Source organism: Botrytis sinoallii, assembly GCF_014898435.1.
Source record: "Botrytis sinoallii strain Bc 23 chromosome Unknown BSIN_012, whole genome shotgun sequence".
Lineage (NCBI taxonomy): Eukaryota > Fungi > Ascomycota > Leotiomycetes > Helotiales > Sclerotiniaceae > Botrytis > Botrytis sinoallii.
Window position 1 is genome coordinate 1953169 of NW_024066039.1, and position 12167 is coordinate 1965335.

General features: G+C 43.7%; 4 protein-coding genes across 4 annotated transcripts; 2 read left to right on the plus strand and 2 right to left on the minus strand.

Annotated features, from left to right (window-relative positions):
• Window positions 1-1258: 1258 nt before the first annotated feature.
• On the plus strand, window positions 1259-3362 carry EAF02_007508 (uncharacterized protein; the record flags this gene model as incomplete). Its single annotated transcript, XM_038903556.1, has 5 exons — window positions 1259-1609; window positions 1678-2172; window positions 2222-2442; window positions 2491-2654; window positions 2749-3362. The coding sequence occupies 5 exons, from the start codon at window positions 1259-1261 to the stop codon at window positions 3360-3362; spliced, it is 1845 nt and encodes a 614-aa protein (XP_038757035.1).
• Window positions 3363-5508: 2146 nt separating this feature from the next.
• On the minus strand, window positions 5509-7722 carry EAF02_007509 (uncharacterized protein; the record flags this gene model as incomplete). Its single annotated transcript, XM_038903557.1, has 6 exons — window positions 5509-6006; window positions 6068-6236; window positions 6313-6346; window positions 6403-7326; window positions 7402-7492; window positions 7684-7722. The coding sequence occupies 6 exons, from the start codon at window positions 7720-7722 to the stop codon at window positions 5509-5511; spliced, it is 1755 nt and encodes a 584-aa protein (XP_038757036.1).
• A 68-nt stretch (window positions 7723-7790) lies between these two features.
• EAF02_007510 (uncharacterized protein) lies at window positions 7791-8160 on the minus strand (the record flags this gene model as incomplete). The annotated part of the gene is made up of 2 exons (XM_038903558.1): window positions 7791-7931; window positions 8041-8160. The coding sequence occupies 2 exons, from the start codon at window positions 8158-8160 to the stop codon at window positions 7791-7793; spliced, it is 261 nt and encodes an 86-aa protein (XP_038757037.1).
• A 1272-nt stretch (window positions 8161-9432) lies between these two features.
• Window positions 9433-11141, plus strand: EAF02_007511 (uncharacterized protein; the record flags this gene model as incomplete). Its single annotated transcript, XM_038903559.1, has 6 exons — window positions 9433-9546; window positions 9608-9672; window positions 9741-9934; window positions 9987-10745; window positions 10802-10899; window positions 10953-11141. 6 exons carry the CDS (start codon window positions 9433-9435, stop codon window positions 11139-11141), a joined length of 1419 nt encoding a protein of 472 aa, XP_038757038.1.
• Between the last annotated feature and the right edge of the window lie 1026 nt (window positions 11142-12167).

Below are 12167 nucleotides of genomic sequence, written 5' to 3' on the forward strand. Positions count from 1 at the left end.
ATCGATACCTACATGTGTGTACTTGGATGAACTTATGTATGGAAAGTTGTCACATTTAATGATGATCGTATTATCCATACCAAGACTGAGGCAACAGAAGCACTTTTAAATTCATGTCCTATCGTTTTCCTTTTTGCGGAACTATCTGGGTTATTTCCGCAGGAGGCGTTTAAGCTTTACTGTTAGGTAATTCTGTACGACCCGAAAGCTTGAGCTAAAAGCTTGTACGCCCGTGGGGCTATAGCTGGTATCCTGGTTAGTCTAACCGTTTTCGTACTTAGTCGCACAAGCTAGGTAACTCGATGATTTCGATGAATTCCGAGTCTGTAAAGTGAATGAATAATTTTTGGTACGATGGGGAGAAATGAAATGAAGCGATGTTTATCAGATCATCAAAGATTTCATAGATAAGGACTCGATGTGGATTCAATTTGACTTGAAGCTGGGTTTGAATATACGTAGGTTGTAGGTACGAGGTATTGGACACCACTTTGCATCGAACATCAAGGGTTTCTCCCTGCAGCTACCTATTCCTTTTCTTTCTTTCTTTCTTTCTTTCTTTCTTCACTGTATGATTGTATCACTCAATTTGCCTCCACTTCTACGTTTCATACTGATCGTCCGAGGGTGTCATTCTTCTTCATCGAGTTACATCTCGGCCTGAGTGACTTCCGGGATATCTGATCATATATCATCAAATACAGCTCTGATATCGATCACTTCAGCTTTTCTCTCGCACACGTATTCGGTTGGAGCTTTGCCGTATTTTTTCCTCTTGTCATTTGACTGCAACCACCGGGGGTAAAAAGCTTCTTACAATTCAGGATATTTACCGCGACTTGGTAAACAACCTTGGAAAGCCTAGATTTTCTCTTAGCTCGATATTCTCTACTACGCCTGCCCTGATTCGGAACATACTCCACTCAAGCTCGTGTCACCCATCAATTACAATATCGTTTGATATTTAATCAGATCATCTTATCAATCATTAGCTTTTCTTAGATAGCTAGCCCTTGCAAATTTACTCCCCTCTTCAACAGGGCTTTCGGGTATCCACTTTCTTACTTCACTCCATCCATCCGTCGACAGCTACCTTCTCTCGTTACCTTGGGTACCTATCTATCAACCTCTATTTTTGGTTGATGTTGGGAGCTCTCTAGTATTCACTTACAAGATAATTTGAAGTCTTGAGGAAATTATCTCGACCAAAGTTTGATCCTCACCTCGTTGGCAATTTCACTCATTACTTGATTTGAAAATGGCAATTTCTCTATCATTTTTCCCCATCTTATCGGCGCTGCTTCTTGCATTTTCCCTCGCAGAAGCAGCGACGGTTACTTATGACTTCAACATTACTTGGGTACGAGCAAATCCCGATGGCGCTCATGAACGTCCAACCATTGGCATTAATGGACAATGGCCATTGCCTATTATGAGGGCAAATGTTGGGGATCAAGTAATTGTCAACGTTGATAATCAACTTGGCAATCAAACTACAACACTTCATTTTCACGGTCTTTTCATGAATGGCAGTACTCATATGGATGGACCTGCACAAGTATCTCAATGTGGAATTCCCTCCGGTTCACAATTTGTTTACAATTTTACTGTAAGTCAGCCATAATATATGAAGAATACATAAGGTTATAATGTGAGCGCTCACTAAACTTATCTCAGGTTAACCAGCCAGGTACTTACTGGTATCATTCCCACGACAGAGGGCAATATCCAGATGGACTTAGAGCACCATTCATTGTCACGGATCCAGACTTTCCATATGCGGATGATGTTGACGAGGAATTTGTCCTCTCTGTCTCAGACTGGTACCACGAGGAGATGCAAGTCTGGATTCCTAAGTTTATCGGAGTTGCAAATCCAACCGGAGCGGAGCCTGTTCCTCAAGCCGTTCTTCTAAATGATACTCAAAACCTCACTCTATCGGTACAACCCGGGAAGACCTACCTATTTCGTATGGTCAATATTGGTGCTTTCGCTGGCCAGTACATTTGGTTCGAAGGCCACAATATAACCATTGTCGAAGTTGATGGCGTCTATACTGAAAAGGCAGAGGCAGAATCTATATATATTGCTGCAGCTCAGAGATACAGCTTTTTACTCACCACCAAGAATGACACTTCGGCGAACTTTGCTTTTGTCACAAGCATGGATACGGTAATTACAATGTTTGATTAAAATTAGAATCTTTGCTAAAACATTCTAGTCCCTTTTTGACACAATTCCTGACGGCTTGAATTGGAACGGCACGGGATGGCTGGTCTTTGACGATAATAAAGCCCTCCCGGATGCCGCATTTGTTGACGAATACAACGATTTCGATGATTTCAATCTAGTACCTTACGATCGCATGGCGCTACTCCCAGAACCTGATCAAGTTATTAGTCTCGATGTAGTCATGGACGTGCTTGGAAATGGTAAACCATAGTAGGTGATTTCGTATCATTTTTATATCGCAATTCTGACTCTTGATAGTGCATTCTTCAACAATATTACATATGTTTCCCCCAAGGTTCCCACCCTATATTCAGTTATGTCCACTGGAGATGATGCTGCAAATGCTGCTGTTTATGGAGAGTTCACTCACTCTTTTGTTCTTAATTACCAACAAACAATTGAAATCGTCGTAAACAACCTTGGTAAGTACAAAAACACGATGAGCAAAACCGACCGCGTGGTATCCATCCTGTCGTCGCGAACATCATCTCCAAGTACTCCGCTAATACTCTCTAGACTCCGGCAAACATCCTTTCCATCTCCACGGTCACAATTTTCAAGTAATCCAGAGATCCGATGAAGATGCTGGCACATTCGACTCTACCAACACAACAGAGACATCCTTTCCAGCCGTTCCCATGCGTCGCGACACGGTCGTCCTTCGTCCATCCGGCTACCTCGTTCTCCGTTTCCAATCCGACAACCCGGGAGTTTGGCTCTTCCACTGCCACATCGAATGGCACGTCGACCAGGGTCTCATCGCAACCATGATCGAAGCCCCTCTGGAGCTCCAAAAATCTCTCACTATCCCAAAGGATCACATCACGGCTTGCCAAGCTCGTGGTGTACCGTATACAGGCAATGCGGCTGGTAATACGGAAGATCACTTGGATCTGAAAGGTGCCAATGTAGCCCCTGGCCCGTTGCCTGCAGGTTTCACGGCGAAGGGAATTGTAGCTATGGTGTTTAGTTGCTTGGCTGCGCTTTTGGGTCTAGCTACCATTACGTGGTATGGACTTGCTGAGATGGGGGATGCGGATAAGGAGGCGGAGAAGAAAAGATTGGCGGGAGATGGAAGTGAGAGTCGTGAAGGCGTTTTTGTTCCGGAGAGTGTTATGGTGGAGAAGTAAGGTGATTTTGTAGAAGTATGTGGTTTGGCTTGCGATCCTAGGGGGGGTTATAGTGGGAGGAAACGAATAAAGACTCTGAAATAATTTTCGAGATGAACATCGATTTCATAGAGTTAAGGAGGAAATGTACATATGATAAATGATTAATACCCTGCTGATATCAATGATTAGCTTTTCTTGTTCAAATACCATCAAATCTTTCCATGCCTAGATCCATGCGAAAATTCTGATCTCTTTACATGTATCCCACGTTGAGAATCACGCTGTTTACCAGCACCAGCTAGTATTTTTCGAAGTTCCATCTCTAAAGATGGGAAGGGATGTTATAGTTTGTACTTGTTTGCGATTCACCATCACATCGTGGAAATGAGACTGTGAACTTTGAGCTTTAAAGAGTCTTGTTAATGAAGAGGTATATATACCTCTTCAACGAACTATTCCATCATAGCATGAACCCTGGGGTGAGACTATGAATGGAACATGGGTCTGCTTTCTTTAGGTTAACGCGAACTAGAACCACATAGAATCCAGTGAGAACTGCTCTTTTCTTAGAGATGACTCTACAAAAGCTACTTAAATTCTCAACATTCCTGCTCTCCAAACTTGGAGTCGAAATCGCCATACGATATGAGACAAGATAGATGAGATTCAACGGTCATGATACGTGAGAATGAGGAATAATACTACATGTATTGATGCCGTTACGTTTTCGGGACATCTGATTCTATAGTTAGGAGAGAAGTAGTTTTTTGTGTAGACTGTAGGTACTATGACAATAATACGTAGTCGTGCAAAAAGAAACAACAAGAATACAAATCCAACTGTTATTGAATTTACTCACCACTGGGCCATATCGACAGTAATACAAACACCACTTATCCGAGGAACCACCGGTCCAACCCGCACCATTTCCTAGTAGAGGAATCACTTGATGGAAAGTTTTTCGTGAAAATTGAAAGATTGGTTGGCCTCCATGATAGATTCTGCTCTTCGTATTTTGGAGTGCATATGAATAAAAACAAATGTGATATTGAGTCCTTATATACCAACCTCCGGGAGAAGTCGACGGCTAGTAAGAGCCATTGACTTGACAAAGAATACTCTATTTCAACTCGACATCTCAAAGAACAACCTCACAGAATGGGCCACATCACTTCCTCTCGCAATTTGTAGTATATAACATCTCCATTCTCCTTCCTTTCTCTTTCTCTTTCTCAAGAACTTTTATAAGATGCCAGAAAAGCCCCAAGAAGGTGAATATGAGTGGGGTGGACGAATAAACCTTACCAAACACTAAATCACCCCTCTAGTCACAAGACCGACACCGAGAAAAATAACGGAATAAATGAAGAAAATAAGCCTGAATCTGATGTTGGGTGTATGAATGAAATAGGAGTGACAACAACAGCTACTTAGCACTCCACTTAGAGTAACAACAACAAAATTCTCGACGGTGAAAACAACCAAATGGTAAGAATATCGAAAACAGGACACTTCAGTTCTTCGCCCCTGCAGAGGACTATCTGCGTTGAGTCGTGTTGATCTCCGAGGGTACACGCAACAGCCGAGCTGTTCATACATCTACATGGCCTTCAAAGTCTCGGCTGTCTTCGTTTCTGTTTCATGAATTGTGAACGGAAACCTGGGCTCATCTTATATAGCAACTACCCTAGTGCAGATAATTCAAAAAGTAAGGGCTCCACCGTCCCCACCACTCACCAGACATTCACAAGGCTGGCCTATTGGCCTAGAATTTTCACAAGCTCTTTCATTGAATCACTATAGCACATAAAAGTGTTCATAAAATTGGGTATTTGTATCAACTACGCACCAGAAAAAGGCACCAAGCTAGCTACATAAACGAGAAAGAAGGAGAAAAACAATAAACGCAAGAAGTGTACATATGTGCCGTGTCGGTCACCCAAACAGTCCACTGCCCCAACTTGCTGATTACTATAATGATCCTGTTTGCTCATGAATTCAAGACCCTGAGTTTTTGTTTTCGAGGTGGCAAACCAGAGCCATAATCGAGGTATCTTGAACGCCTAAACGCCACAGAAATGCGTGATATGAATCGTGTCAATAAATTACCAAAGGAATTGTTGTGCGAATGGCCAACACCATGAAACTCATCATTTGAGATGAACTATGTTCCTGGTGGAGGTGGTGGAGGTGCGCCTGGGAAAGTGAATCCTGGAGGAAACATTGGCATTCCATTAGGAAGTGTTGGAAGAGGATAAGGGAACGAGCCTAACGGGAATGGAGGCATGACTGGCGGAACAGTATTGGCAGGGAATTTATGACCTTCATCCCGATGGTCATCCCGACGATCTTCTCGATCACGACGATAACGAGGTCTCTCATCCTCCTCGTAATCGCGGGCGCCAGATTTTGGACCATTCTTTCCACCGTTGTCGGTTTGCATGCGACGGCTAATTGCCTTGGACGAAACACCTTGACCGATTTCAATATCAGGCTCTTCGACAACCATACCAGGTTCAATTTCTTGGCCACCACTGCCACCAAATTCTGCATTGAGCATCCACTTTCGGTCGGCATCCGTGAGTTTGCTGATCGGAATGATGCTGATACCTGTTTGGTAATCACTGCAATCACGTGGTCCGAAGCCAACACCCCAACGAGTCTGGAATTAAGAGTTAGCAAATTGTTTGAGTATGAATGGCATTTATATGTAATGTACATACTCTCAATGTAGACTCGGGACTTCTGTTCTTTTCCATGGCCTCCTTAGCTTTGACAGCATGCTCGCGACTGACCATCTTAACGAAAGCGTGGCGCTTTTCTTTGTTAACAATGCAAGTTTGCACATCACCATATTGATTGAAGAGTCCTTTCAATTCATGCTCGGAAGAACTATAGAAAGTCAGTATAAACGGCAAACTTTCGAAAAAGGACAATTCGAATGAAAAAGACCAATGGCTTGACTTACGTAACTCCACCAACAAACAAAGTGCGACTGAGAACTGTAAGTTTTGTTAGAATAACTTCAAACATAAATGCAGACAGATTGATAATTTACCTTTGATATTTCCTTTACCAATTGAAGCATCGTGTCCAACCCATTTAGGTCCACTGGTATTTGTTCTAGGAGGTGTATTGCTGCGACGGCGTTGGGGGCTACGTTGGCGGTATTCATTACCTCGGCCGCGTCCACCTCTACCACGATCATCGGAACCTCTCATACGTGCTGGAGATTCCCTATCAAAATCATCACGACGACGAGCATTTGGAGAATCACGACCACCCCAGCCACGTTGAGGGGATGGGGATCTAGAACGACGACGGTAACGTCCAGGTGGTGATCTCATAGAATCTTGGAAACCATTTCGGTCACGTGCATCATCTCTGACACCCCAATTATTTTGAGCATGAGCATTTTGATTTTGAGCAAATGGAGGAGGAGCAGCGGCTGCAGCTCCTTGATTACCCATGGCTGCTAAGATACCAGCAATCTGTTCGGCTGGAACACCCGTAGCTGCAAGTGCCTTGATTAAAGCTACCTGTTGTTGCGTAGCTGGGTCGAGATTACCGGGAGGGTTCATTGGTGCTGCACCTGGGAAAGGATTTGGATTACTGGCAAAGTTCGGCATTCCATTACTTGGACCTTGACCATAAGCAGGCATCGAGGTAGCTGGGGCATTTACAGGTTGAGGAGCAACTGAAAATGGCAAGCTTTGGTTTACTGCTTGAGGTGGTTGAATGGGATTATGCTGCGCATGTGACACATTGTATGGATTAACAGGTGGGGTAGAAGCAACTGGCGTAGGTGTAGCATTTTGACGGGCAGTGTTTGACATATTTGCGAGAGCTGCTAATATCGAAGATGTATTAGGGGGCACAGAAACTTGTTGTGGGGGCGCCATGGTCGAAGTTGCTGAAGTTGGTTGTAAACCTAAGGCTCCTTGAAGATCTTTTGGGGGACTTCCTGGAGGTGTTGTAGATTCTACATGGCCGATAACATTATGGTTAGATATACGGCAACATTATTTTCTCTCGGGATTATATGTGACAATCTTACCAGCATTCAACTTGTCTTTAAAGCCATTCAACATTTGCGCAGGGAAGGTTTGTCCCTTCTCCCAAATATCAACTAATTTTTTAATCTTGTCCTACAAAAAACAACAAACGTCAAGTAAGTAGGAATTCATATGGAGGATTGGTGAATATAGAGAAGGTGCACAATGATATCTCGGGTTGAGGAACATTTATGATATCTTGGAAGCAAATTTTCACGCAGACATAGAACATAGCTATGCTGGAAACGACTCAGTTTCGAGCATTTTGAATATACTGGGCGTACCTTTTGATCATCGGGAGCAGTTTGGATTATGTCGTTCATAAAAGCGGGGAGCAATTCCTTTACTTTATGTACACCAGCAGCATACGTGCCATCCGGAGCAGAACTATTTATGGTTTGTTGAGCAAGTTTGGCTTGTTCGGTCCCATTTTCGAGTTTACAGAGTCTACGACGTAGAGGGTGCCAAGCTTGTGTGTGCCAGGTGTCTTTTTAAAGTGAACATATAATTTCTGAACCAAAGCGGATTCTTGCTGCAGAGAGAATGAGATGTTAGTTAGAGCTCGCAGGCAAGGAGGGAGATGGGGAGAGATGCAAGCCGTGGTGGCAATGGAAGCAGCGGAACATGAGATTATCGCATACCTGGATATTTTGGGTGCAGAGGTTTGTAAGGCCTTGAATTCGAGATCCTGATACACCAGGAGGTCTTAATTGAACCATGGCTTGAAGGCCGGCTTCTAATTCTGCTACTGCGGAAGACATGATGGATATGACTTCTCAACCACTGGAGATATGAACTCAGTTCTTCAAATCAACGCGACGAATTGTTATCGACGAGGTGACAATTAAATCTAGATTACTCTCTATGATTTGATTTTCACCAGCTCGATTCCAGATTATGGGCTACGATGAAAATTTGATGAACGGATCTATCGCGACTACGGATCTGCGACCGTCACGTAAAGTCTAGAGCTCTTCAGAACTCTGATAATATTTTGGAGAGGGTTGTGGCAGAAGGTAGAAGTCGCTACTAATGTAACGAGATTTTGATTACTTTGATTTACCTCAGATTCAAGTAGATGGAGATTAAATGAGTTAAGGGACGTTCGAAGATGTTGAAGTTGTCGAAGTTATCCGAGTTGAAAAAGGTTGGGGTTTATGTGCAGGAGCTTCGATCATTCGACTAATCATGGAGCTAAAAGGCAAGGTCTTGTTTTTTACGCCCTAGTTAGTCATCCATCAGCTGTACAGTCACGTGTGGGACACGAAATTATCAAATTACGGTTCCTTTGACAGAATCTCATTTCTTGTTTCACTTCCCCGGGGCAAATGGGGTGAATGGAGAATATGATTGGTTAGATGGAAGGATGTGAGAAGCAAAACACAACAAAGTGAATCCTGTCATTGGTTGAATGGAAGGTCATGAAATATGAACAACATGGAGAAGAAATATGAATTAATTAACTTGTGAAACCTACCTATTTATGTCGATGTGCGTATCTACCTACTTATGAATCAATTGCCGACCTCTTTCGCCGGCACCGGGGCAAAGAGCACAGAACTTGGAAGACTTGAGAATTGGCGGGGAGTTACCGAATCGGGTATTGCCCAGGTATAGGTAGAACATAGCCGCCTTCGAGCCGCCCATATCTACTTTACCACGTGTTTACCTACCTAGCTGGAGTACTCTGTTAATTTCGCCCCGCCATATCTATACAGTAAGCCAGATCTCCAGTTGAATGGAGTGAATTAATCCATATCATTCATTCGCGTAACCAATTAAACTAATACAATTATTGAAATCTGTGGGGATTTCCGTCTTACATTCTCGGGATAACTCGCGTTTATCAAATACCAAGGTTGACGTAGTTAAGGTAGGGGGAGCTTTCTGCATGTATTGGTGCATTGGTCGGCCTCAACACTAGCGGGTCTCCGACCATTTTTTCCGTCCACGAGCCGGAAATCTGTTCTTAAATTTCTATTCTATCATACCTACATTTTTTGCATTCTACTGCAATTACAATATCTCTCACGATGGCATCCCTTCGTATTGGTCAAACCGCTCTTAGAGCATCTATGAGAGCTCCAACATTCGGTGCTAAATCCGCCGCCTTCAATGGCTTGCGATGCTATTCATCGAAGACTCAGGTATACTCCAAACTTTCTCCATGCTGCACAAGCCAGCTTTACTGACTATTCTTCTTTCTAGACTTTGAAGGAGCGTTTCGCCGAGCAACTTCCAGAGAAGATTGAGCAAATCAAGGCTCTCCGCAAGTAAGAAACATCTTATCGATTTAAAAAATCGACACTCACTTTACATCTACATATACTGATTTCCGCAGGGGTTACGGAAACAAGGTCATCGGCGAGGTTACTTTGGACCAAGTCTACGGTGGCGCTCGTGGTATCAAGTCATTAGTTTGGGAAGGTTCAGTTCTCGACTCTGAGGAGGGTATCCGTTTCAGAGGAAAGACTATCCCAGAGTGCCAGGAACTCCTCCCAAAGGCACCAGGTGGACAAGAGCCTTTACCAGAAGGTAAGACCTCATATGACGCTTGCTGTTATGCGCAATCACTAATTTAACCAAGGTCTTTTCTGGCTCCTTTTGACCGGTGAAGTTCCAAGCGAGCAACAAGTTCGCGATCTCTCTGCCGAGTGGGCCGCTCGTTCCGATGTACCAAAGTTCGTCGAAGAGCTCATCGACCGATGCCCAAGCGATCTCCACCCAATGGCACAATTCTCCCTCGCTGTCACTGCTCTCGAGCACGAGTCCGCATTCGCCAAGGCTTATGCTAAGGGAATGAAGAAGACCGAGTACTGGGGTCACACTTTCGAGGATTCCATGGATTTGATTGCCAAGCTCCCAACCATCGCCGCTAGAATCTACCAAAACGTCTTCAAGGGCGGTAAGGTCGCTGCTGTCCAAAAGGACAAGGATTACTCCTTCAACTTTGCCAACCAACTCGGATTTGGCGAGAACAAGGACTTCGTTGAATTGATGAGATTGTACCTCACCATCCACACCGATCACGAGGGTGGTAACGTTTCTGCCCACACCACTCACTTGGTTGGATCTGCTCTCAGTTCCCCAATGTTGTCCCTCGCTGCCGGTTTGAACGGTCTCGCTGGTCCTCTTCACGGTCTCGCCAACCAAGAAGTCTTGAACTGGCTCACAAAGATGAAGGCTGCTATTGGTGACGATCTCAGTGATGAGGCCATCAAGAACTACTTGTGGTCTACTCTTAACGCCGGTCAAGTCGTGCCAGGTTACGGTCACGCCGTTCTCCGCAAGACTGATCCCCGTTACATGGCTCAGAGAGAATTTGCCGAGAAGCATTTGCCATCGGGTAAGTTTAACCGAGCACGTGATTCGCATTTTCAACTCTAACATTATAATTTACAGATCCTATGTACAAGCTTGTTAGCCAAGTTTATAAGATTGCTCCAGGTGTTCTCACCGAGCATGGCAAGACCAAAAATCCGTTCCCAAATGTTGACGCTGTGAGTACTTCAACTACAAATATATATAATTTAATAACTGACGCTTTTCATAGCACTCTGGTGTCTTGCTCCAATACTATGGTTTGACTGAGGCCAACTACTACACCGTTCTCTTCGGTGTTTCCCGTGCCATTGGTGTCCTCCCACAATTGATCATCGACAGAGCCGTCGGTGCCCCAATTGAGCGCCCCAAGTCCTTCTCCACCGAGAAGTGGGCCGAGATTGTTGGAGCCAAGTTGTAAAAAGGATTTCAAAAGAGTAGTGGGGAGGTAAACTTAGTGGTATACACATGGACGCCCTGAATTAATGACCAAAGGTGTAGACTGGATAGAGCCAACCATTATAAAATTGTAGAATCATTTTTTCAAGAAGTTGCAGTAAAGGAAACCTAGAGCAGGAATACGTACTCATACTTCTCCTCATGATGATTCAGTGTATAATATAATGATTTGCTTTTGCTAGAAGAACAAAGACGAAGGGATCTCCACTATCAATCTGGTATATTATGCATCCTGTTACTTGCTGACATGTGTCTCATGCCATTAACGTTCTAGATGTACTCAAACATATATACGAATCAATTGCACCACTCCTTTCTTTTCAGTGATTCATATTTACTGGGACATTCAATCTCTTGCAAGTATCCAATTCTTTCAACTACAACCCTTAATCATGACATAGGAAAGCGGCCCAAAGCGATCAAATGCCCAACCCATCTCAATCCCATCCAGATACAAATATCAACATCATCCCAACTCTGCTATTCAAATCTGACTAGACATCTCTCGTACACATCTTGTTCGCGTTATTTCACTGTCGAGTTGTTGCTAATTCTTTATCAGATTGGTTAGTTTTATTGAGGGTTGTCGGTACGACGCTCTATAGATGGATTGTGATGTACGTGATTATAAGAAGACACCCCTGGAATCTGGCACTGGGGTTTGGAGTTTTTTTTTTCTTGGTGTTAGGATTGGGGGAATTGGGGGTTAGAAGGATGTGAGGGGTATGGGTGCATGAATTTATGAGGTGGTTTGGAATACTGTGGATTTTATGGAGGGGATATCACGAGCTCCATGGTGTATGTAGGTTGTGGATTCGGGGCCAGAAATCAGGAGCAGCTGGAGTATTGGAGTTTGCCGAAAAAACAGGTCGGGATTGTGAACTTAGGTCATTGGGTTCATAAATCAATCACAAATTGCCCAGGTGAAGCATAAAAATCGAGATCAGCTGATGAAAGTTTAGCGTCTATTCACAAAATAAATGTATCA